This window comes from Lycorma delicatula, chromosome 2 (genome assembly GCF_047948215.1).
Source record: "Lycorma delicatula isolate Av1 chromosome 2, ASM4794821v1, whole genome shotgun sequence".
Classification (NCBI taxonomy): Eukaryota; Metazoa; Arthropoda; class Insecta; order Hemiptera; family Fulgoridae; genus Lycorma; species Lycorma delicatula.
In genome coordinates, this window is record NC_134456.1 from 224227709 (window position 1) to 224250558 (window position 22850).

At 29.7% G+C, this 22850-nt stretch overlaps 1 protein-coding gene across 2 annotated transcripts in view; it reads left to right on the forward strand.

The window, feature by feature from the left end:
- Uvrag (UV-resistance associated gene) overlaps positions 1 to 22500 on the forward strand; it is a 52452-nt gene extending 29952 nt beyond the window's left edge. For both annotated transcript variants that reach the window (XM_075357267.1, XM_075357266.1), the window contains 5 exons: positions 3400 to 3701; positions 6912 to 7084; positions 7897 to 8123; positions 19078 to 19248; positions 21385 to 22500. In XM_075357267.1, the coding sequence (XP_075213382.1) occupies positions 3400 to 3701; positions 6912 to 7084; positions 7897 to 8123; positions 19078 to 19248; positions 21385 to 21988 (1477 nt within the window). In that variant the 3' untranslated portion in view covers positions 21989 to 22500. The remainder of the gene's footprint in view (positions 1 to 3399; positions 3702 to 6911; positions 7085 to 7896; positions 8124 to 19077; positions 19249 to 21384) is intronic.
- The last annotated feature ends 350 nt before the right edge of the window (positions 22501 to 22850 follow it).

The window sequence follows — 22850 nt, forward strand, 5'->3', positions numbered from 1 at the left end:
CAAACATACATTTTTTGAATTTCTCAGCCAATTTTTTTTTGCTGATAGTCATATCATTCACTTCATACCATATTTTTTTTTTTTTAATAAAATTAGGTAATGGCCTTCACAAATCGAAGATCTGTGATGTAATATTGCACTTATTACTTTACAAGTGTAACCGTTAATTTTTATCATATCCGTGGGACATTTTTTTATATTATTATTATATTAAGTTTTTTTTTATTTCTCCATCAATTAGTTCAAATAGTTCTAATTGTAGAATAAAAATTTTATCAATCAAATTTATTTCTGTTTTATAAAACAAACTTTGTTACTGCATTTGCAACACTTTCCTACAGTTCATGTTTTTTTGTGTTTTATTAGCAGCTATAATCTCTTTTAAACTAATACTTTTATTTTTTTTTAATGAAGTGATGGGAATTAAAAAAATTGTTTCATCAGTACTTTCATTTACATAAGAGCATTTATTATTAAAACAAGCTGAAGTATATTTTCTTTTAAATTTTTATTATTTAAAAGTACATTATCAAGTTTTTGTATGCTACCTAATATTATCGAGTACTGCTACCTAGTGGTGTGATTTGTAAACCCACCTTTTTGAGAAAAAAGTGACATATTCGAGTCCGGCGATTCATCAAATGGAAGAAAAAATGTTGTCTAACCAAATTCAAGGTATTTTTTGAAAGAATTCTTTATTAAAAATCTGATTGAACTGTAATGTTTTCATGCTTATTTTTTTCCATTTTCATTTCACTTTTAGGTTAGGTGATGTTTAGAACTGTAAACATAGTTCGTTGAGACTTAGCTGTGCTGTCCAGTTCTGCGGACTCTTACTGGCAAAGTTCTAACGAACTTCTTGAAATCTAACTAATCCTTAGCATTGCACCACCATATTGTTTTATTTAACCACCATATTTTTTTTTTTTGTAAAATTAAATTATAGTATTTTAATCAAGTTATTGGATTGTTATATTCATTAAATTTTGATATTAAAGCTTGTTCAGCCTAAGGTTATTCTGGCTGCCAACAACAGGTAACTAAAGGGGGTGTGGAAAAATTTTATTCCATTTATTGAAAAATTAATTATTAAAAGAAATAATCGAATATTATTTATTAAGAGATTAATTCAATTTTAATTTTAATAATACTTAAGTTATATTATTTAATGTATATTGACTATTATAAAATTAAGTAGTATTATTCTACAAATTGTTATTTAATTATTAGGCACATTTACATATTTTAATCAGCTTCATGTTGAGCATTCTTTTTCTAGTCCGTGTAAATTGGAATAGATTGAAGAATTGGAATCTAGTTCCTAATTTTGATTTATAATCCTGACATCTATTATGACAACAATGTTTATCAAATTCCATAAAATTTGTTCTTTCATTTCCTACATGTTTTATATATTCACTTGGTTAACATTTGGTATTCTAGCCACACTCTCTTATTTCTGTTATATTTGCACATTATTAATGTTTAAAAGTTTTATTCTTACAAGCAATGTAGCCTTTCAATTGGTTCCAAGCTATTTCAACATGATTCAGTATTCAATGATAAAGTGATATGATGTGATGCATCTTACCATCTTGTAGACACTGTAATTCTAGTATTTGTGTTTTTTTTTTTTACAATTTTTATCAGTTCTAGTTTTATGTTTTGAGAATTGTGTGAAATTCTTTTGTTATTCAGCTATCGGAATATGCCATCTTTATGCCATGATATATTCAGGAACATTATTTATCACTGTGACACTATTTCCTGACAACAGCTTTCAGATTTTATTAAACCATTTGGTAAATATGTTACTGTTCATTTCTGATGATAGTCGCTTGTTTTTTTTTAAAATTAATAAAAAGCAAATCATTTTTTTTTATAAAACTGTCCTTACTGCTGGTGTGAAGTATTATTGAAGCTTTTTCTTTGCTTGAAGGAAATTTTAAACCAGTAATTATGACTTCTAAAAAAAAAGCCTTTAAGAAGTTTGGCCAATTTATGATAGTGTTGTAACACTTTTTGAACTTGTCTACTCGTGATTCACATACATTTTGTGTAGTATTTTTCAGGTCCCTCCTCCAAACTACAGACACCATCAAATAGCAGACATATTTTCGGGCCCCCAACAATGTTTGGTATTCGGAAGTTTTGCTGTAATTTCTTTTGCTATTTTTTCAATAAATATCTCAGGAAAAATTGTAAAATGTTGCTAAATGTATTAGTTTCAGAAAAGTTTGTAGTATGTTGTATTCAATAGTTTTGGCTAGCAAATAAAAATATTTTTGTTTTAAATATAATTTTTTATTTATTTAGTATTTTGCAATCATGTGTTTTCCAAGTCTTATTTCATAAATAAGAGAATCATTACATCTTAAGGAACACAATTTAAGATTCAAATCAACTTCGTCAAAAAAGTCTTGTTTAATGTGTTTATAAAGGTGTAAAGGAATAGAAACACTGTTGTTCATAATGTGTGTTAAAAAGTGGCAAAAGATTTTGTTTGACTGATTAAATCTGATGTGTCATGTTAAAGATATTAATACAACTAATGCTATGTTACTGTGTATTAAGGTTGAATTACATATTTGTATACATGTTCGCAGTGTATAGAAGATCATTTTTTTGTGCATGAGCATAAATATGGCAATTAGTGAGTTAATATATAAAACAAATAATTTATTTTTAAATAATTTCTCGGAGTAAGAAATGTTTAAAAACCATTGTGTAATGTTTATTTCATTAAAGAAGATTATTTAACTGGTTATACTCATGAGACAGTATGAACAAAATATTACTTCATAATATTTAAGAAGAATTATTTAACAGAATTTTCTAATTATTTACTTACCAGAGAAGCCTAAAGGCAAAGGCTTGTTTGTGCATGAAAACATAGCAGTGGAAATTTTGAATTTTTTGTATAATGTCATGCCTGATGCCTGATTTGAATCGCTATATTTCTTTTGAACTTCCATATTTTTCTTACTATGTTACATTTTATATGTAGGCCTCTATAGCAAATTATGGAGAAAAAAGTAATTTTTAAAACGCTGCATTTCACATTCTAAAATTAATTTGCCTTATAAAAGTTGTAGTACGTTTAATAAATTTGATAGATACTTGCATTTTAATCTTCACCCCCTGATATTGTTTGGTGCAGCTGCTATTTACATTACTCCACCAAAACAAGTTTTTACTACTATCAAAATGTTTGAAAATTTTCATTCTCTAAAACATTAAATAATAGAAATGTAATATAAATAATAATAATAATAGAAAAAAATAATAATAAAAAATAAATAATAATATTAAATAATTAATAATGGGAATAAGTTGAGCTTAATAATAAGCTTATTATATTTTTTATTTGTAACTATTTTTTTTTTTGTATTTAATTAGGTTACATACAATACAACAAGCAATCAAGAAGCAAGCTCTTGCAGCATCTACATTAAGAGAGAGGATATCTGCTGGAGGTTTAGCTACTGGTAATGAGCCGAAAGAAAGCGCCATGCTTAGAAGGCTTCTAAACAGGGGACGCCCTAAACCACAGCACCAAGATGTATTACGTATAAAAAAGGAGGCAGAAATAGTACGTTTTAAAGTTCAAATGCTTACTCAAGAAAAAAATAGAAAACTTTCTGAGCTTAGAAGAATATCCTCTGTAAAAGATTTAATAACCGAGGGAAATCAGGATCGCGGTAATTCTTGTTTCTTTTTTATGATTGTAATTAAGAAGAATGTATATTTTGAGAGAGAGAGAGAGAAAAGATAAACAAATTTATTTAGATAATGGCCCAGTAATGAAATTTTTTAAGTGTTTGATCAAGTACTATGTTTTTTAGCGCTTTACTGAATCTGCATATGCTTTTTGATATTAAAGTAAGAAATTCTCCTTGTTTATTAATTTTACTTAGTACTGTGTGTTTGGCCCATCATTTTTTGATGTGTCCTCTGATACATCAAATTTCTTCCAATTTCAAAAGCACAACTCTTTCAAGATCATGATGTTCTTTTTATAACTGCCACTTTTGCAATACTTGTGTGGAACTTAGACCGTGAATGATTAATTCGTACTTGTTAAAATCGGTTATATAATAATGGTTTTTTTATATTACATTTATTGTTTCTATTTTTTATTATAAAAATTTACTATTCCTTTGTAATGCTTACACTATGTTTTTAAATATCATTTTGTCTTTTTTCAACATTATATCATTTTGTTACGATTAGACTTTGTAAGATTGTGTGAAAACCAACAAAAAAAGGTCATTAACACAGTTAGTTGTCATAATTCTTTTAATTAATATTGGTGCTCTGAGTTTTTTTACATCTGCGGTATATTATTGTAGATTAATCTACAGTTACAAAATGAATTCTGCAGAATATTTTTTACATTGAAAGAAATAAATGAGTAGTTTTATGAATATTAAATCTCATTCATTTTGTACTGAATTTATGATGTACAACTCTACAATGAAGTTGAGTAATATAGAGAAAATTAAAATACTATATTATTACTTACAAAAATTTCATTAACACTGTTTCCTTGGATATCAAACATCAGTAACCGATTACCTAAAGTAGGTACTCCCACGTTATAGCAATATTTAAAATAAATGTTTAAGTACATTATGTACATCAAAGATAATAGTTACAAAGTAGTATGTAAAAATATCACCTGCCGGGTAATTACTTGGTAGTTCAGTCCTAACCATTAGTGTTCTTTTTCCTCAATAGCAGAACCGAGTGTATTTTATAACAAAACAAAAATTCACTACATATGTTGTTCCGCTGTTAGCAAGGGAACTTACTGTAAAATTTAAAAAATAAAAAATAAAAATAGGATATTATTTCACTTGGTCAGTAATTGAGCAACTTTTTATTTGTTGGGGTTAGGAATTAACATCATTATTTTAAACGCGTGATATATGAATTATGAAACTGAAATTAGCAACGTTAAAGGAATGATTCAAATCCTTAATAGCCAATGCTGAAAAAATAACAATTTGTATTTTTTAAAAACCATTTATTTTTTACAATCTTGTATTTTACTTGATTTAAATCCCTTATATTTCTTTATAGCCACGTTTAAATGTAAAAATATTAAAATTAACAACAGTAAATGAACCGATCTGTTGAAATAATTTTAAATTTTAGGATTGCCTCAGTATTTTTGAAAATTCTTTTTTTTTTTGGTTGTTCATAATTTTTACTTTGTGATGAGTAGTTATTAAGAACACATTATGTACAAATTCTACCTTTTGGATTAGATCAGTTATTTCTGCTAAATGTTCCATTTTTAAAAGCTTTGTAATAGTTTACAAGGGGCAGCTGAAATGTAATGCACACTGGACTGTAACGGGAGAACAATAGTCTCACAAATCGATTGGTCTGCAGTCTTGATTCCTCTACTATTATTCCAAACTTGTTGATTCCCACCATTTCATTTCTGTCAGTTGCCATTGTTATGGAGTTAAGTTATATTATGCCTGCTATATCAATCCGTTTTAAACAAAGTACAGCGATAGATTTTTAACAGCGGAAGAAGTGAACGCTAGAAATTTTTAACAACGTTAGTAGTGAATGCTAGTGACATTCATCATCATCCAAAAATTGTTTTTGGTGTAACTATTGTTCGCTTTACTGTGAATAGGTGAACAATAAAATTTTATATGTCAGAAGCCTGTAAAGCGAAAATTAAGAATGAACCTTATAGCGGTCGACCGGTTTCTATGACTGATGGAAGCGCTAAAAGAGGTGGATCGATTCAAATTGACTGTTTCATCACACAAAGATGCATTGCCGTCTAGGTAGACATATCATAAGAACAAGTAGGACATATTGCATAATTGGGCCACTGTAAAATTTGTTTGCGATGGATGCTGTACAAATTCTTAGAAAATCTTGTTGAAATTGAAATCTGTTCCACACTCTCCATACTTACTGGTTTTGGCATCCTGCAGTTTTCAGTTCTTTCTGCAATTAAAGAGGGACATTAATGGTATTCATTTCATCATGGATGGTGAACTGAAGGACGCAGTGAGGTCTTGGATCAAGAAAATATCACCAGCATTTTTCATTGATGGTATGAGAAAACCAGTTCATTGTTGGGATAAATGATGGCTTTGTATGCATATATAAGTTAAATACTAATTTTAATTAATAATATATATATATATATATATTAATTAAATCCCATCTTCGAATAATGTGATTTGGTAATTCATCATCAATTTATATATTTTTTTTTTATATTCATAAATGAGAAATTTATTTCTCGAAGTTATTCATTTTTTTTATAAGTATTACAAACTTCCAAATCTTTAATTATTTTTGCCTTCAGTAATACTACGTTTGCATTCTAACAAATGGTCATCCAGATTTAATTACAACCATAATAAAGTACAATGTAACAGTTGGCAATGACATTAAAATGAAGGAAAATACATGTTTTTAATATTACATAATTCCAGTACTGCATAGCAGAATTTTCATATTCATCCATTATAATTTTAAAATTTATAAAATAGTAACATTTTTGACAAATTCACAAATTATAAAAATTTATTTTAATGTAATTATAGAATTAAATACTGACTGAAGATGCAGGATCCTGCAAAAATCAATTCTTGAAATTAATATTCTTGAAATTACTCTGTTTTGGTGGTTTAAATCTCATTTAATATTAAATTCTATTAGCACATTCAATATGTTAATGAATTATTTGAATTTTCAAAAAAAAATATATATATCATATTAATAATCACTCCAATTTCTGATTATTTTTAGATCTAGATATAATCTGTGACAGTATTTCTTGCTGATTTTAATTAAGTTTGTTTTATTTTGTCCATTGATGATCTACTCTGAATATATTTGAAGAACCATTCTTGTGTTAATTTTTACAGGATTTGTGTTAATGGATCGTTATCATTCCCTGCAAAAAGAAGTAGAGAAACTAAAGGAATGTAAGAAGTATACTATAGATACAAAAGAAGCACTCTCTCAGGCCAATTCCCAACTTTTGTTTCGTAGAAGACAACTTATTAATGAGCTTAAACTTATTTACCCCATTTCACAGGTATATTTTTATTTTTTTATTTTTATTTTCTTAACTTGTATACGTATGTATAGTACATGTTCATCGGTTGTTGCTATCGTGAAGATATGTGAATTTTTTTTTGACATTGACATGAAAGTTGTATGAGATATGTGAATTTTTTTTTGACATTGACATGAAAGTTGTATGAGTATTTTTTCTTTTTACAAATTGTTCTTATAATACATCATAAAAATAAAAATTTTTAGATTTTTGAGTGAATAGTGAAAATTAATTTTCAAAAATCGCAAAAACACATTTTTATCTGAATTTTTTTTTTTTAATTAGAAAAATTAGTATAGTTTTACAATGTATAGTTTTACAATAGCTTGTAGCTTTCATAGCTGATTTCTATTTGTAACACATGCAGTTTTAAGTAATAACATTTTCCAATTCTGTAACTAATTATGAAGGTAGAAAATGATGGGTTCACAGTGAAGTAATTTTGTAGTAATAATAATGTTTGAAAAATTGGCGAATTTGATTTCAAATTTTGAAATTGTGTGGCACCAGATGACTAAACAAGCACGTCAACAGTTTACAATGTGTTTCTTGAATTAAAAAAAAATAAATTCCTGTTGCTATAGCCAAAACAGATGATAGCATGACACATGATGCTTCTAAAAATTGCATTGTTATTTTAAGAATAAAAGTCAGCTATGTTTGGAAAATTGATGAATACAATGGTTAGATGTTGCCTTCAGTTAATAATAAATCTATGAGATATGAGAGGTAAGTGTAGTTTTTGAAAATGCTTATTATCATTGTATGGTCTTTTTAATTTTGTTTACCAGGTTTCTGGAGCAAAATATACCATTTGTGGTGTTCATCTACCAAATTCTGAAGATTTTGCTGGTGTTGATGAATGTATGATCTCGGTGGCGTTGGGATTTGTCACACATCTGTTACAAATGATATCATTTTTTCTTCATGTTCCATTAAGATACCCGTTATTCCACTTTGGTTCACGCAGTAGAGTTGTCGATCATATTTCTAATGAAATTTCAGATAAGGAGAGGGAGTAAGTTATTAATTATTTTTTATGAAATAAGTTATCTTTTTTTGTATTATTTGATTTTAGTGTAATTTTTATGCGTGTAAAGAGTTGTTAATTGTTCTATTATTTCATAAAGTATTAAGGTTATGTAGCTAAATATTTTCCTCATCCTTTTCTTGTTGCCTGACCAGTAACCGGTAAATCTTTTTTTCTGTTGCATCATCATCTTCTTATTATCTTTATTTAATTTCTTTCTTGGTCTTTCAGTATATTCCTTAACTTTGCTTTTGACAGTATCTACCTTACCTGTTAGGTTCCCATCAGCAGCACTTGTCCTAGTCATCTTCTCTCATAAAATGTTTTTTAATATTTTTAGTGAATGAAGACTATGTCATTTTAAGAACAAACTGTGAAGGTTAAAAGTTGAAAATAGCACACTACAAACTACTACATACTACAACTATAAACTTCATCCCTCAGTTCAGTAAAAAGAAGTCGGGTATTAAATGAGTTAGTATTGTTTATAAATTAATAAATTACAAAACTGATTGTTTTATCAAAAAAAGAAAGAATTAACATTTTAATTAAATCTGCCATTATTTTAGTAAAATTTTAAATTGTAGTAAATTCTAGTAAATCTTTACTAAATTGTATAACTTACCAAAGTACAGAGATAGCTAAACATTTTTTATAAAAAATAGAAAAAGAGAACCATATTATATTTTAATGGTACGTTTCTTTAGGTTGGAATTTGTAGTTTTCTTATCTTTCGTGTATCTTGTAAATAACTATTTTTTCATGTGGTTAGCAATGCTTTTTGTTTACTCATATTTCATTTGCAAATAAGGTTAAAACTCAACAGTTTTAAATGGAACATTAAAAAACTGACTTGGAAATTAGCACTAATAGGTTTTATTATTTTAATTAAAAATTATAACTTGCTTTTTATACTTTAATTTTAATGAGTTGAAGTGTTTGTTTCAAATTAAGTTGTCTGTAATTATTTCTGTTTAATTTGGCACAGCAAATTCAAAATAAAAGATTTAAAGAATGGAAAATCTTTCAACTAATTTTTTTAAATGCGCTCAGGTATACTATGTTGTGTTGCTGCTTTGATCACTCTGTTTTAATTTTGTATTAATATTTATTTTTATAGTAATTTGAAAGCTCATGTGGTTGAGATAATTATCATGAATTATATGTTGGACTTGAGTTCTTTTTTGCTGTTTGCTATTCTAAATTTAGTTAGATTGTTGTGCAGTATTATGCTTTTTGTAATTTGCCATATTAAGATGCGTTGACTGAAGCAATAATTTCCTTTTTTGTCCTGGAATAAAAATAAAATTTTTATTATATTTTTGATTTATTTATCTGATCAAAATGTTCTTACACTACAGGACACTCAACTGTGCCGTTAAATAATAAAGGATTTTCTTAAAAAAAAAAAAAAATCATAGAAAACTGTAACAAAATTTTTTTAAGGCAATTGGTTTAGTAATGGCTTTATTTTGTGTAGTAAATATAATAAAGGGTAAGCCACTGCTTTTTTATTATGAATGAAGTATATTTTTATGCTTTACTTGTAAAATTCTGAATAGTTTGATATTCCCATCGGGTCAACATTATATGTTTGTTTGGATTATGGTGATTATACTATGGTGAGTATATGTAAAATTGAATAAAAAGGAAGTTTTTCATTAATACAAATGTCTATTTCTTACATTGTATTTTATAAAACTATTTATTAAAGATTTACTTGAGATGGATATTTCTTTTCTATTATCTAATTAGAGTTGCAGTCTAAAAATAAATGTGGTGTGAACCTTTGTTAATTAAATAATCAAGAGACCATTAATAATGTTTGAATTTTTAGTGATAAATAATTTACAGCAATAATAATTTGGTCGTAAGTAATTGATATAACTTTGATTTACATGGTTTTAATTGATTGGATTTAAACATTTGGCTATACCTTTTGATGTTTTAAGATTATAAAAATATTCATGTGCTAGTTATGCTATACTATGATATAATGATAATGTTGTTCAGGTTTTTTCTTAAAATCTTTTTACATATAAATAACAAAAAAACTCTTCTTTTTTATTCAATTTTCAAACATTTGTAGCTGAATTGTGTCATTTTTAATCTTGTAAATAACAAAGAGTAATGCAATTTGTAATAAACTAGTCCAAATTATATTCATAAATATTATTATATTGACTTCAAAGAAAAAATGGTACAGGTGCAACTTAAAAGAGGCCCCATCACTTAGTGGTTTGTATTAAATGTGCATACATTGGTGTGAGATGGGTAAAATAATGTTAAAGATATCTGTACAACTGGAGTTGGAGTGGGGAGGACTGTTTATCGCCTGCACATTTGAGTATTGCCAGTCTGTGTGGGCATTGGCTTTTGAACAAGGTTGCATAATCTTGTGTTGTATGTTAAAGTATGTTTAACTGTTGAAGAATTTGCATTTGTGATGGAGACTTATTTAGAGATAAAATCTCGTGTTGTATGTCGGTGAAAGTTCAGAGATATTTGAAAAGGAAGTACCAGTGAAAAGTGTTATTCAGAAGTTAGTTAAAAAATTTTGTGACCCAGGTTCGGTGTTAGACCAGAAGCATGCCCGACTCTGGTCAGTTTTAACAACACAGGTCATACAAGACATTAAAGCAACAGTTACAAGACCTCATAAATCTTTGCGGAGACGAAGCCGGGAAAAGAACATTTCACTAGGTTCAGCCCACACTACAGTGAGGAAAACACTGAAATGTTATCCGTGTTGAATGCAGGTTTTGGGCTGACTATTGTCAATGGTTCAAGACTTCGTTAGAGTCAACAATGGCATTTTAGATCAAGTGTTTTTCACAGATAAAACATAGTTTCACCTAGGTGGGTATGTTAATAATCAGAACTACTGAACCTGGGGTACTGGAAATCCGCACATTTTCATTGAATCTCTCTACACCACAAAAAATAGTTGTGTGGTGTGCAGTTTCAAGGTGATCAATATCAGGACCCTTGTTTTTTTTTTTTTAAAACTGATACTGCGCCATCTACCAAGAGATTATCCGACAGTTGAAGTTATCTGAGGTTGAGCGTGACTGCTGGTTGCAACAGGACAGCACCACTTGCCATACATCTCGCTCTATTATGGAGATGCTATTGGATTTTTTCAGTGGAAGAATCATTTTTAAAGGATTGTGGCCACCTAGATCCCCTGATCTGATTAGTCCAGACTTCTTTCTGTGCGGTTACTTAAAAGAAATTATTTCTAGGAGCAGTCCACACATCTTGCAGAATTCAAGACAAACATTACCAATGCCATCCAGGAAATTGACAGGGTACACCTGTCAGGAAGTAGCCAGGAACATGGTCAAATGTATTGACAAGTGCATAAATGGGTGGACATCATTTTCAACACCTTCAGTAAATTATGTAAGTGTTTGCCAATAAACTATTATTTATAAACTAAACTAAGTGATAGGGACTCTTTTAACTTGATCAATCTGTATAAAACAACTGAAATACAACATATTACCGCATAAAATGAGTTATTAAATGTGACTACAAAATGCCTTGGACATTTTTCTCAGTTCTCACAGAAAGGCATTCAAATATTCTTGATTGTAAAAATTGCCTTCTTATCAGAAAACTAAATTGTGTTGTACAGTGGCAAGTTCGTCTGTACCTTTGTTTGTTAATGATGACGAACAACTAAATTAAGAAATTTATTGCTAAATTTCTTTATTAGCTTTCTTTAAATTTTGTTAATGGTGAAAAAAAGTATATTTTTTGTTTCTTTTACAGTGATGTACATTTCACATGTTTTTAATGCGGTTAAGAGTTTCCCATTCAATATCCCTTGAGTTTATTTAAAACTATATACTTAATTATAAACTATAACTAAAATGATAAACTGAATAAAATTTTATGAATACAATGCTTTTATAGCTTGTCCAAGGCGAATTGGCACAGATCTGATGAACAGCATAGCTGTATATCTTACTGCCTAACGAAGACGGGCTTATAATACTACTCGATTAAAGACAGTATGTATACATTACAACTATTATTTATTTCAATCAATGAAAAATTCACGTCTTATATTTATTAGTTACTTGCTCAATCCTTAGTTTATCCTACGCTACTAAACGGGATTTGTATGTATGTCTATGTGTGTGCCTCCTTAGCTTAGCACCAGAATGTACATTTCTCGTGGTGGTCAGCTAGTATACTTTTTAGATTATTATATATCAATATACCGTATATAAATATAAAATTTTTTGGAAAATTTAGAATTTTTTAACCGGATTTGAATTTTTGGATGAAAATTTCAAATATCTCAAAAACGGTCGGTCATAGCACTCTGAAAAATTTTTTTGACCCTCAAGATGGTAACTCCATCCACTAGTCCCATCCTGGGTCTTCATAGTACCCAGGATGATAATATTTTCAAGTATCTCTGGGTTGCCGTTTGGTAATTGGGGAGGGGTGTGATGTGATGCCACCATAACATCTTGGCAACCGCTTGTCCGATTTTCACTATTCAAATGGCATATGTATCAGAAGGTTCAGCACTAACTGTTTAACACATTCGGTACACTCTTGATCGACTGGATCTTAGTTATCCAGAAATTAAATTGTTTAGCCTTATGTTTTGATTGCACTCACCCACCGTAAAACATACTGATCCGATGTTTCGCTAAATACGCCCAAACCTGTACGCTATCACAGCTGTAAAGTATAATGAAGACTAAAAAGTAGAAAAAAATTTATAAAAAAATTTTTTAAAAACCACTTATATTTAAATGCACTAAAAAGTAGAAAATAAAAAAATATGTAAAAAAATTATAAAGCACTATCCTTAAATTAAACGCAAAAAAATGTAAAAAAATAATTTTAGGGCAGCATCTCAGAATGGATTTGACAAGCTTTGATGGTAATATGTATGTGAAAGTCATAGCTTCAAATTAAGAATTTGATGTTTTTGCCAATTTTTTCTTAAGCATGACAAATGGCTTAAAGAGGGGGGAGAAACACGCATAAGAAAAAATTGGCAAAGCATCAAATCTTTAATTTGAAGCTATGACTTTCACATAATTTTAAATATCGCCATCAAAGCTTGTTGTCAAGTTCATTCTGAGATACTGTTATAAAATTATTTTTTACTTTTTAGTGCGCTTAATTTAAGAGTTGTTTTTAAAATTTTTTTTATATATATTTTCTACTTTTTAGTCTTCATAAGTTTGTACTTTACAGCTGCGCTAGCGCACAGGTTTGAGTGTATTTAGCAAAAGATTGGATCGGTACGTTTTATGGCGAGTGAGTGCATCAAAACAGGGCTAAATGATTTAATTTATGGATAATCAAAATCCAGTCAATCAAGAGTGTAACTGATGCCTTAAACTGTTAGCGTTTGACCTGCTGATACATATGCTGCTGAAATCAAGAAAATTGGATGAGTGATTGCCGAGATATTATGATAGCACCCCATCACATCCTTTCCCCAATTTATGAATGACGCTCCGCAGTCACTTAAAAATACTATCATCTGACAGGTACCGCTTGGAGTGGATGGGGTTATCATCTAGGGCGATAGAAAAAATTTTTGCAGAGCACTAGGACTGACCATTTTCCAGATATCTGTGATTTTCTTCTGAAAATTCAGATCTGGTTAAAAAGTACTAAATTTTCCAAAACTTTGGTCATTAATTTACAGAATTTCTAGTAGCAACTAACTGTATGCCCTAATATATATCTCACTTAAAATTTCTTTCACTAAGAAAATATCCATGTAACAGGTTGCATAAGTTCAGGAGGCATTTTTTTACTTAACAACTTAGGAGCATCGTAGCGACTTGAAAATGTTACTAAAATGTGTTGTCATCAGGAGCAAACTTGTATGCAAAATTTCAGAGCAAATGGATAACCAGAAGTGCTTCAACATTCAACTGAAAGGTTTTATGCCGTAAACGAGGTTGCATAAGTTCACAGGATATTTTTTTTATTATAACAACTTGATAATGTTGTTAAAATGTACTGTCATGAGAAGTAAATCTGTATGCAAAATTTCAGAGCAAATGGGTAAGCGGATGTCTTCAAAACTTGACTGAAAGGTTTTGTATCATGAATCTCACATACTTAGTCCATGAGTGAGTTAATATGAGTGGTAAAAATAAGTTAGCTAAATATTTGTGTATTGTTTTATTTGATTATGAATTTATTTTTTTATATAAATATAAGACTAAATATAATTTTATAATTTATGATGCGAATTTGTTTATTGATTGGAATAAACATTAAAAAAAAAACACCGTAAATTAGTATAAAAAAATTAGTTAATTTAAAAAATTATAAGATAAAAAAAATTTATGCCATATATATATATATATATATATATATATATATATATATATACCGTAAAATTTATTTTACTGTGTGTATACACTGTCTTTCACGAGTAACGTATTATAGCTCCGTACTAGCTAGACAACCATCACCTAGATCAGGTCTGTGCCAATTTGGCTTGGAAAAACTATAAAACCTTAATTAAAAATTGTTCAGTTGCTCATGTGATTTGTCCTTCAGCCATCTTGTGATCATTTGTAGTACCATTATCTCACCCTTGGGATCAGCTGATATTCTTGCTAGCAGTATTTTTGAGTTAGCCACGTAAATATTTCGAATATGATCAAAAGGTTTATTGGATTAATTGTGCCTGTTCATTTAATATTGTATTATTGTGTGTTAATTTTATAATACAGGACAATTATAAATGATGGACTCAATTTAGTAACTGTATATTTCCTGAACTATACATTGTATCTGACTGATCTACGTAGTAGTTGAGAGAGTAGTCTGAAAGTGTAGAATAACATTGCTAGAGCACATGACTTATGTAAACAATCGCTAGAGTGCTTGTGCTGACGTGTCAGTTGTGAGTAATTTGGTTACAGTGCAAAAGTAAGGTTTTCTGTGTTCTTGAGTACAGAAAATCTCAGTTGGCAACTGCAGTGCAGTGTGCATCATTTTGTCTCTGATTTAACATTGATCCTTCAACAAGGAATTGCATATATCGTTAGTTTCACCAGTTGGAACAAACCAGTTTTTACCAATTTTTCAGGCCCCAGAGACATGGGGCCTGAAAAATTTACAAATATATAATGTTTCAAAATTTTTAATGATTAATTTTATAGAGCATGGGGCCTGAAAAATTTACAAATATATAATGTTTCAAAATTTTTAATGATTAATTTTATAGAGCATTTGATCAGGTAAAGAATCATAACGAAAACTGGTAGTCGTTAATATTTTGTGAATCTTCATCAAGAAATTATTTTTCAGCTTGTTAAAAATTTTAAATTCGTGGCCTTAAAAACTGTTTTTCCATAGATGCTTGGTGATTGTATTTTACCGTGCTGCGAATTTATTGGCTGATATGCTTGTATCTCCCCTCTAGTATAAGAACATGCTTCTATATTTTATATTAGGTGTGTTACAGATGATGCAGACCAATCTATGACCCTTAGAACTTCAAACTGGTGATGAAAAATTTTGAAAAATTCATTTTACAAAGTTTTAACTTGTAAAATAGGTTAATATAAAGTTGGAAACTGACAATATTGTTCTAAAATTGAGCCATTTTAAAAATCGTATCCTCAAGTAAATCTGTGATCCTGAAAAATTTACAAACATGTATTTATAACATGTATATTTAGACATTTTTAATAATTTATTTATGGAACTCTACGCATTTAATCGGGCAGAGAATTGTAAGGAAAGCTGGGAATTGTTGATATTTTTGTGAATTTCCCTCTAGAAATCACTGTGCATTTTAACAGGCAATCACATTGCCTGTTAAAATCTAGAATTTGTGGTTTTGAGAATTTGTTCCGTAGATGCTTGGCGGTTGTATTTTTACCATGCTGCGATTTTATTGGGTGATATGTTTGTGTATCCCCTCTAGTATTAGGACATGCTTCTTTGTTTTTGTTTTAGATAACAGTGACAGCCCAGAAGGACACCTTTTTTGGCCTTGTGGTCCCCTCAAACCCTTCCTAAATGCACGTGTATCTGTAGATGTTAAAATTTTTTTCAAAAAAGAAATTACAGAGGCTTCTTACTGCATGAAATAAATAAAGGTAAGGCCATTGCTTCCCCGATTCGCAAACGCGAATTTTGGCTAATCAGTTGTAACATCCAAACATCCTTTTCCACCTCAGGAAGGCAAAGAAGATTGTAGACAGTCAGCGGGACAAATGAGGAAGAAAAGCCCAGTCGCCTGAGAGAAGAGGCCTGCACTTTCCCCTGTGTTGCCCTTTACAGGGCCATGGGACGATTCTTGGTTTACAGTTTGTAAATTATTTACAGCTGTTTTTACAGAAAGGCAGGTAAAGAAGAAAGAATAATGATGATCGACCCACCATCACGGGCTGGAATCTGACCCAACATGAATTCAGTCAAGATGCAGTAATGAAGATAGCCTAGGGCTCCCAAAAGGAAATTTCCTGCTAGCTCATTGAAAGGACTTAAGGGAATCATGCTGGAAGAATGAAATCATACGCGGCTAGTCTCCCAAAGTCAGCCCTGGTCAGATAATTCTTCATGGTTTAAAGGATTAGCCCACCGGGTTAGTCTAGTGGTGAACTTGTCATTGCAAATCAGCTGATTTCAAAGTAGAGAGATCTTCTTGGATTCAAATCCTAGCAGAGGTAGTTGCTTTTATACAGGTTTGAATACTAGATCATGGATCTGGTGTTCTTTGGCGGTTGGGTTTTTTCAGTTAACCACACACCTTGAAATTTTTGACCTGAGACTGTACGAGACTTTTACTTCATTTACATTTATTCACATCATCCTCATTCATTCTCCGAAGTAATGTCTTACTTCGCAGAGGCTAAACGGAAAAAGAGGGTTGGTCTAAAGAATTGAAATGCAGCAAATGATTCCATCTATAAATAAATCAAAATAAATATAATCACCACTAAATAAATAATTACCCGCTCGTTAAAAGAAAGATACAGCAGCAAGGGACTTTTGTCCAGGTTCTGCTATTAGTAGGGAGGTACATAATTCTCATGCTATCCTTGCATTCTGTTCTGTCTCTGTTAACGCAAGAGCATAGCCAACCACCCGTGGCAGAGCAAAACGTAAAATAAATTGAATAAAGTTTCGTATGAAGCCCAAGAAACTGGTCTGTTTTGAGGCATTGCTTACTTTTGAAGCCTTACCGCCTACAACTTTTACAGGCTCTTCATGGAGGTAACAAATCAAAGCTTGTTGAATTTTGTGATCAAATGCTGGAAAACAAAGAGGATGACACTTTTCTTCCGTGTTTAATTTTTAGCAATGAAACGATGTTACATCTCCGTGGAAAAGTGAGTTGACACAATGTTTGTATATGGGGGATCTACAAAATCTCCATGACACGCTTTAGCATGAGAGACTCCCCCAAGGTTAATGTGTTTTGCACCCTATTGCAAACAAAGATTTTGGACCAATCTTTTTTGCAGAACACATTGTTATTGGGATAATGCACTACAATATGCTAGAAAATTGGCTTTTCCCCCGACTAAATGAGAATTCACAAGACTTCATTTTTCAACAGGATGAAGCTCCGTTCCCTTGGCACCTAGTTGTTTGGTGATATCTAAATGAATTTCTACCTCAACGATGGGTAGGGTGCATCAGGAATGAAGACCTGGGTCTTCAGTTCTAGCTGCTAAGATCACCTAATCTCACGCCATCTGACTTTTTTTTGTGGGGGATTGTGAAAGATACAGTTTGCGTACCACCTCTACCTACAAATCTGGCCAACCTGTGTAACCGCATCACAGCTGTGGTGAACTCAGTAACAAAAGATATGTATCCTTGCGAGTAGGATGAGTTCAGCTACCGATAGATGTGTGCTGTATAGTTGGAGGGGGCCACATTGAACATTTATGAATTGCACCTGAAAACTATTGTAAGTATTGCCAGATGTAATTTACTTTTCATTAGTGTTTAATTTGGAACACAAAGTTACAAAATTGAGTATCATTTTGAATTGTCCTGTATTTCAGTTTGTTAATATGTCATCCTTTTTAGTTTTATATGTAGAATACAGTGTTGTTAATGTCAGTAACATAAGATAAATAAATAAGGTAATAAGTAAATAAATAAACACGTATTGACTGTGATTATTTATTGCTGTGGAGGGGTTTTAAGTGTTTTTTTGTAGTATCTTTGTGTAGTCACGTTTTATCCAGATTTTTTTTTTTATTTTACTTGTGTATCATCTTTGAGTTTTTATTTTATCTATGCTAAGTTGATTATTATTTTTGTTTCTTCGTTCTTATTTGTATTTATTATGTGTAGGAGTATGCCAATGAATATTTGCTACGCATTAACAGAATACCCTAAAATTTTGGCTAACTGTTGTTGGTTTGTGTGTGTGATGTGCGCGCATGTGTGTAAGTATTTTATCATTTGTTTTTAGTTTCTTCATTATCTTCTTATGCATTATCTTATTTAAAATTATTATTTTCTTCACTGTTGACAATTTATTAATTTCATCGGTCATTTCAGTTAACCCAGATTAAGATAACAGAATCTGGTTTGTCTCAATTCTGTATCGGTTAATTTTGAAGTAAGTTATTACTTCAATATCTGTTCATTTTCTGTTCTTTACTAAAGGAATAAAATATTTCTATACTTTTATTTCATTTCCTCTTGATTTATTTTCATGATTTTATATTCTAGCTAGATTAAAAAATGTTTACTTAGTTTCTTTTAACTTTCTATGAGGATTTTATACTCTTTTCTCTGGTTAATTTGTTTCTATTTAAGTAAAATTTGGAGAAGAGGAAGATTAGTATGATTGTAAAAATACTGTAAAAGTAAAATACTGAAAACATTACTGGAAATTAATTTTTTAATTTCTAGGATACCAAAACTTTGTATTTATTAAATTTGTTTGATTAAATTTGTTTAGGTTTCCACTTTTTGCAAAAGGTAAAGATAAACTTCAGTTCAATTATGGTGTTTATTTGTTAAATAAGAATATTGCTCAGTTACGATGGTATTGTGGCTTAACTACATCTGATCTTCGTGCTACATTACCTAACTTAGCTGATTTGCTTCACTTAAAATCGAATCATAACACGTAAGTTTTTTGTTATATCTGTGTAATTCTTTTTTAAAATATAATTTTAATATTATAAATTTACTTAAATATTTTTATCTTTGTTAATATTTATTGGATTTACGTATACTGTTGCATTTGTGATATGTTTTAACAAAAACTTTCTTTTGATTTCTTTATAGAAATTGTAATAAAGTTCAGTGAAATATATATATATAATATAGACTTCAGTAACTATATATATATATATAATACCAATATTATATCATTTGTGTTATATAATATTGGTAATATTTAATCAATATTATATTAATTCAGTTGATCATGATAGTTATCAATTTTTATATGTAATGAAGGTGATCCATTATCTGATATTGATTTTGGTGTTTTCATCAGGCAATTTTTGGTGATATATATATATTTTTTTTATGATGGATGAAATGAATAATGATGGCTTTGTAGCATGTGAAAAATACCAAGCCTGAAGAAGATTCAAACATAAACCTTCTAAATGAAAAATAGAGATACTATTGCTCTGTCATGGAGCTATATATCGAGTCATTAACCTATTTGACGTGGGTAGATCATCTTGACTTCTGCCTCATAAACTGGCCCCTGTTGATGTTATATTGGTGCCGTATAAATTCACATAAGTAGGAGCCTAGCTTATATCTCAATGTATCGCTCTGTATTTTTCCTGCTGTCCATAAACATTCTACTGTGTGTTTGTATGTGCTCCAGCAATTGGATATTGAAAGTTAGCTAAGTGATTCGTAGTTCGGTGTGTAAAATTGTAACTATGTAGATTAGGTATATCATTGTAACTCTGCCGTCAATCGGAAATTATGTTTGTTCAAGGTCTAATAATACTCCTTTATAACACATAGAACTTGTCTTTCATTCAGTCTGGGACCGCAAGTGCGAAACATTCTTTTGTTTCTCTGCAGTGATGAAAATTCCTCCAATCACCTACTGCTGAGGGTAAACTGTCGACTGTATTTTTGGCTGGAAAAAACAGATTTGTCTATTTCCTCGTTCAGACTATTCCTGCCTATTACTGGTTAGGAGTAACATGACTGCTCGTACTTCCCTTACAATATTTTTCAGTCGGTTACAGCAGCTCTACCAGCATGAAATTCTTTTACAGAACTTAAAACTGGCGTACTCCCTACTCTGTGTACAGGATTTTAACAACTTCCATTTTCAGTTTGCTGGATTATAGCCATATATAGCTCTTTAAATGAGCAGAATCGTGACAGCTTGCCTTTTCGCAATGCCATTTATTTTCCCTATTACTTAATGAAAGAGACATTACCCTGTGTTCAAAATCTACTTTTATGTAAAATCTCTTTGGCTTGTAAAAACAAACAGGAGTTTGTTTATTTGGCGCTACATGGATTAAGTTGATCAAAGCCTTGCTGGATGAAAATAACAAATAGTGACAATAATTGTAACAATAATAGTAACACCAACAAGCAGACAGCCAGCGATATAACTATGATAAGATAAGACAGGTTGAATTATAATTACTAAAACAACAGATAAGATAAACATTAACAATTAACATTGCATATTATTACTTAATCCATGAATAATATAAATTACAACAATATAATCTGTTGATCTCCGTGGCGGAGTGGTAGCTTCTCGGCCTTTCAATCGGAGGTCCCAGGTTCGAATCCTGGTTATTAGGAGTGGCATTTTTCATATGCTTCAAAATTCCATTTCCATATCCCATGCACAAGTTTCAATCTTATGCGATGATATCATCGAGCAAAAAATAACAAAAATAGTAATTCAGGAATGAAAATTAAGGAATGTATCCGGGTTTCAAATAAGATCGGTCAAATGTGGAACATCGGATATGTTTAAAATACAGATGCATTATATATTGTAATGCGTATTATTGTGCACAGTTTATAACACAAAATGATTATAATGTATAGATTTGTTTTTTAAATTATGCCTATTATTTCAATTTAAATGCAAATTAATTTTTTTGTTCTATTAATATTATTATTAATTTACAGGTGTCTGTCATTGTTTTTTTAATATACTCTGTTGCGTTAATGAAATTTAATTTAATTATTGTATATATTATTGCACATTCCCGAAGTTATTTGTTTTGTTTATCCAAATATTTTTTTTTTCCAACAGATTTGGATTTGAAATACATCATCGTACTTTGTCTGGGTCATCCCTTGGATCTTCCCCGAGTCCAGTTAATCCTCCTCGATTCCCTTCATCAAGACATAGGACACAAAAAACACATTTAAGTTACTCATTAGATAAAGGGCTAGATAAGCTTGATTTAGGTAAACCAACAAATAGTGCTGTAATGAGGAAGAGAAGTATTACACATGTCGGTTCAGAACCTATTTTAGATGCTGAAGGGATAATACATAGTTCAGAAGAAGAGAATCATAAAGAATTATCAAAGATAAGCAGCTGGCAGTCGACCGAACCGAATTCAATGCAATCTCAGATTTGTAGTGAATCTGATAATAAAAATAATTTAGATTTATCAGTTATAAACGCCAACTCATCTGGTAAAAGTTCACCGAATCAAACAACAAATATTGAAAAATGTTGGAATTGTGATGAGTTGAGTGTATTGTCTGCACCAGAACAATTAGAATCACTCTCTAGACATAGTCCTGTAATATATAAAGATGATAATTTAAAAGAACTATCAGAAAATTGTGATAAATCAATTGATACTGTTATTATTATGACTGAAGAACAGATTTCTGAAAATTAATGGATGTTTGAAATAAAAATAAAAGAAGTATCCTTTACAAGTGTACTTGTTAAGGGCTTTATTTAAATTTTTATTTTAAAAATTTGTTTTTTTGTAAATTTTTTTAATTATCCTATAATAACAACTGCATGCATGACTTATATATATGATTAAGATCAAATTTTGTAGTGAAATGAAAAATGTGTTCAGTTTCGTTTTGTTATTCAAACCTTTTTTTTTTTTTATAATTATTGTTAGAAAAGAGTTTCATAAAGCGTTCATGAGCTTATTTAACATCCACATCTGTTACAATGCATGCTTATGTCTTTTTGATGCTAATTAATGGTCTTTTAAACAAGAGTGTATGAGAAAGTCTGAAGGTGAAGCAAATGTAAGTATATTAATGTTCATTTAATAAAGCATTAAAGTGAAGCTGCTGTTAGATATCCAACTTCATATTTATTCTAGATATGTCCTAAAATTCTAAACTTCTTCAATTTGCTGTTAAAAGGTCTATGTGAAATTGTTAATAAAATGTGATTGTTTTTTTAATTGTTTTATGTATTATATTGCATAACACTTCATTAAATCATGATTTTTTTTTTTAATAGATATCAAAATAATGATGTTTGATTATCAATTATTACAATTGTTTCTTTGTTTTTTTTTATTAGATTTTTAAAAATGTTGCTTTTAATCTTTAATTGCTTATTGTAAACTGTATTTAAAATTATTAATTTAAATGCAGTACTTGGTAGTAATAAAAAATCTAATAACATCTCAAAAAATAAATTGTCTTATTATAAATGTCAAATTATTGTATATCAGATTGATTTTGCATTATTTTTAAAACCGGAAAATTACTGTTTTATACATTTAGTTT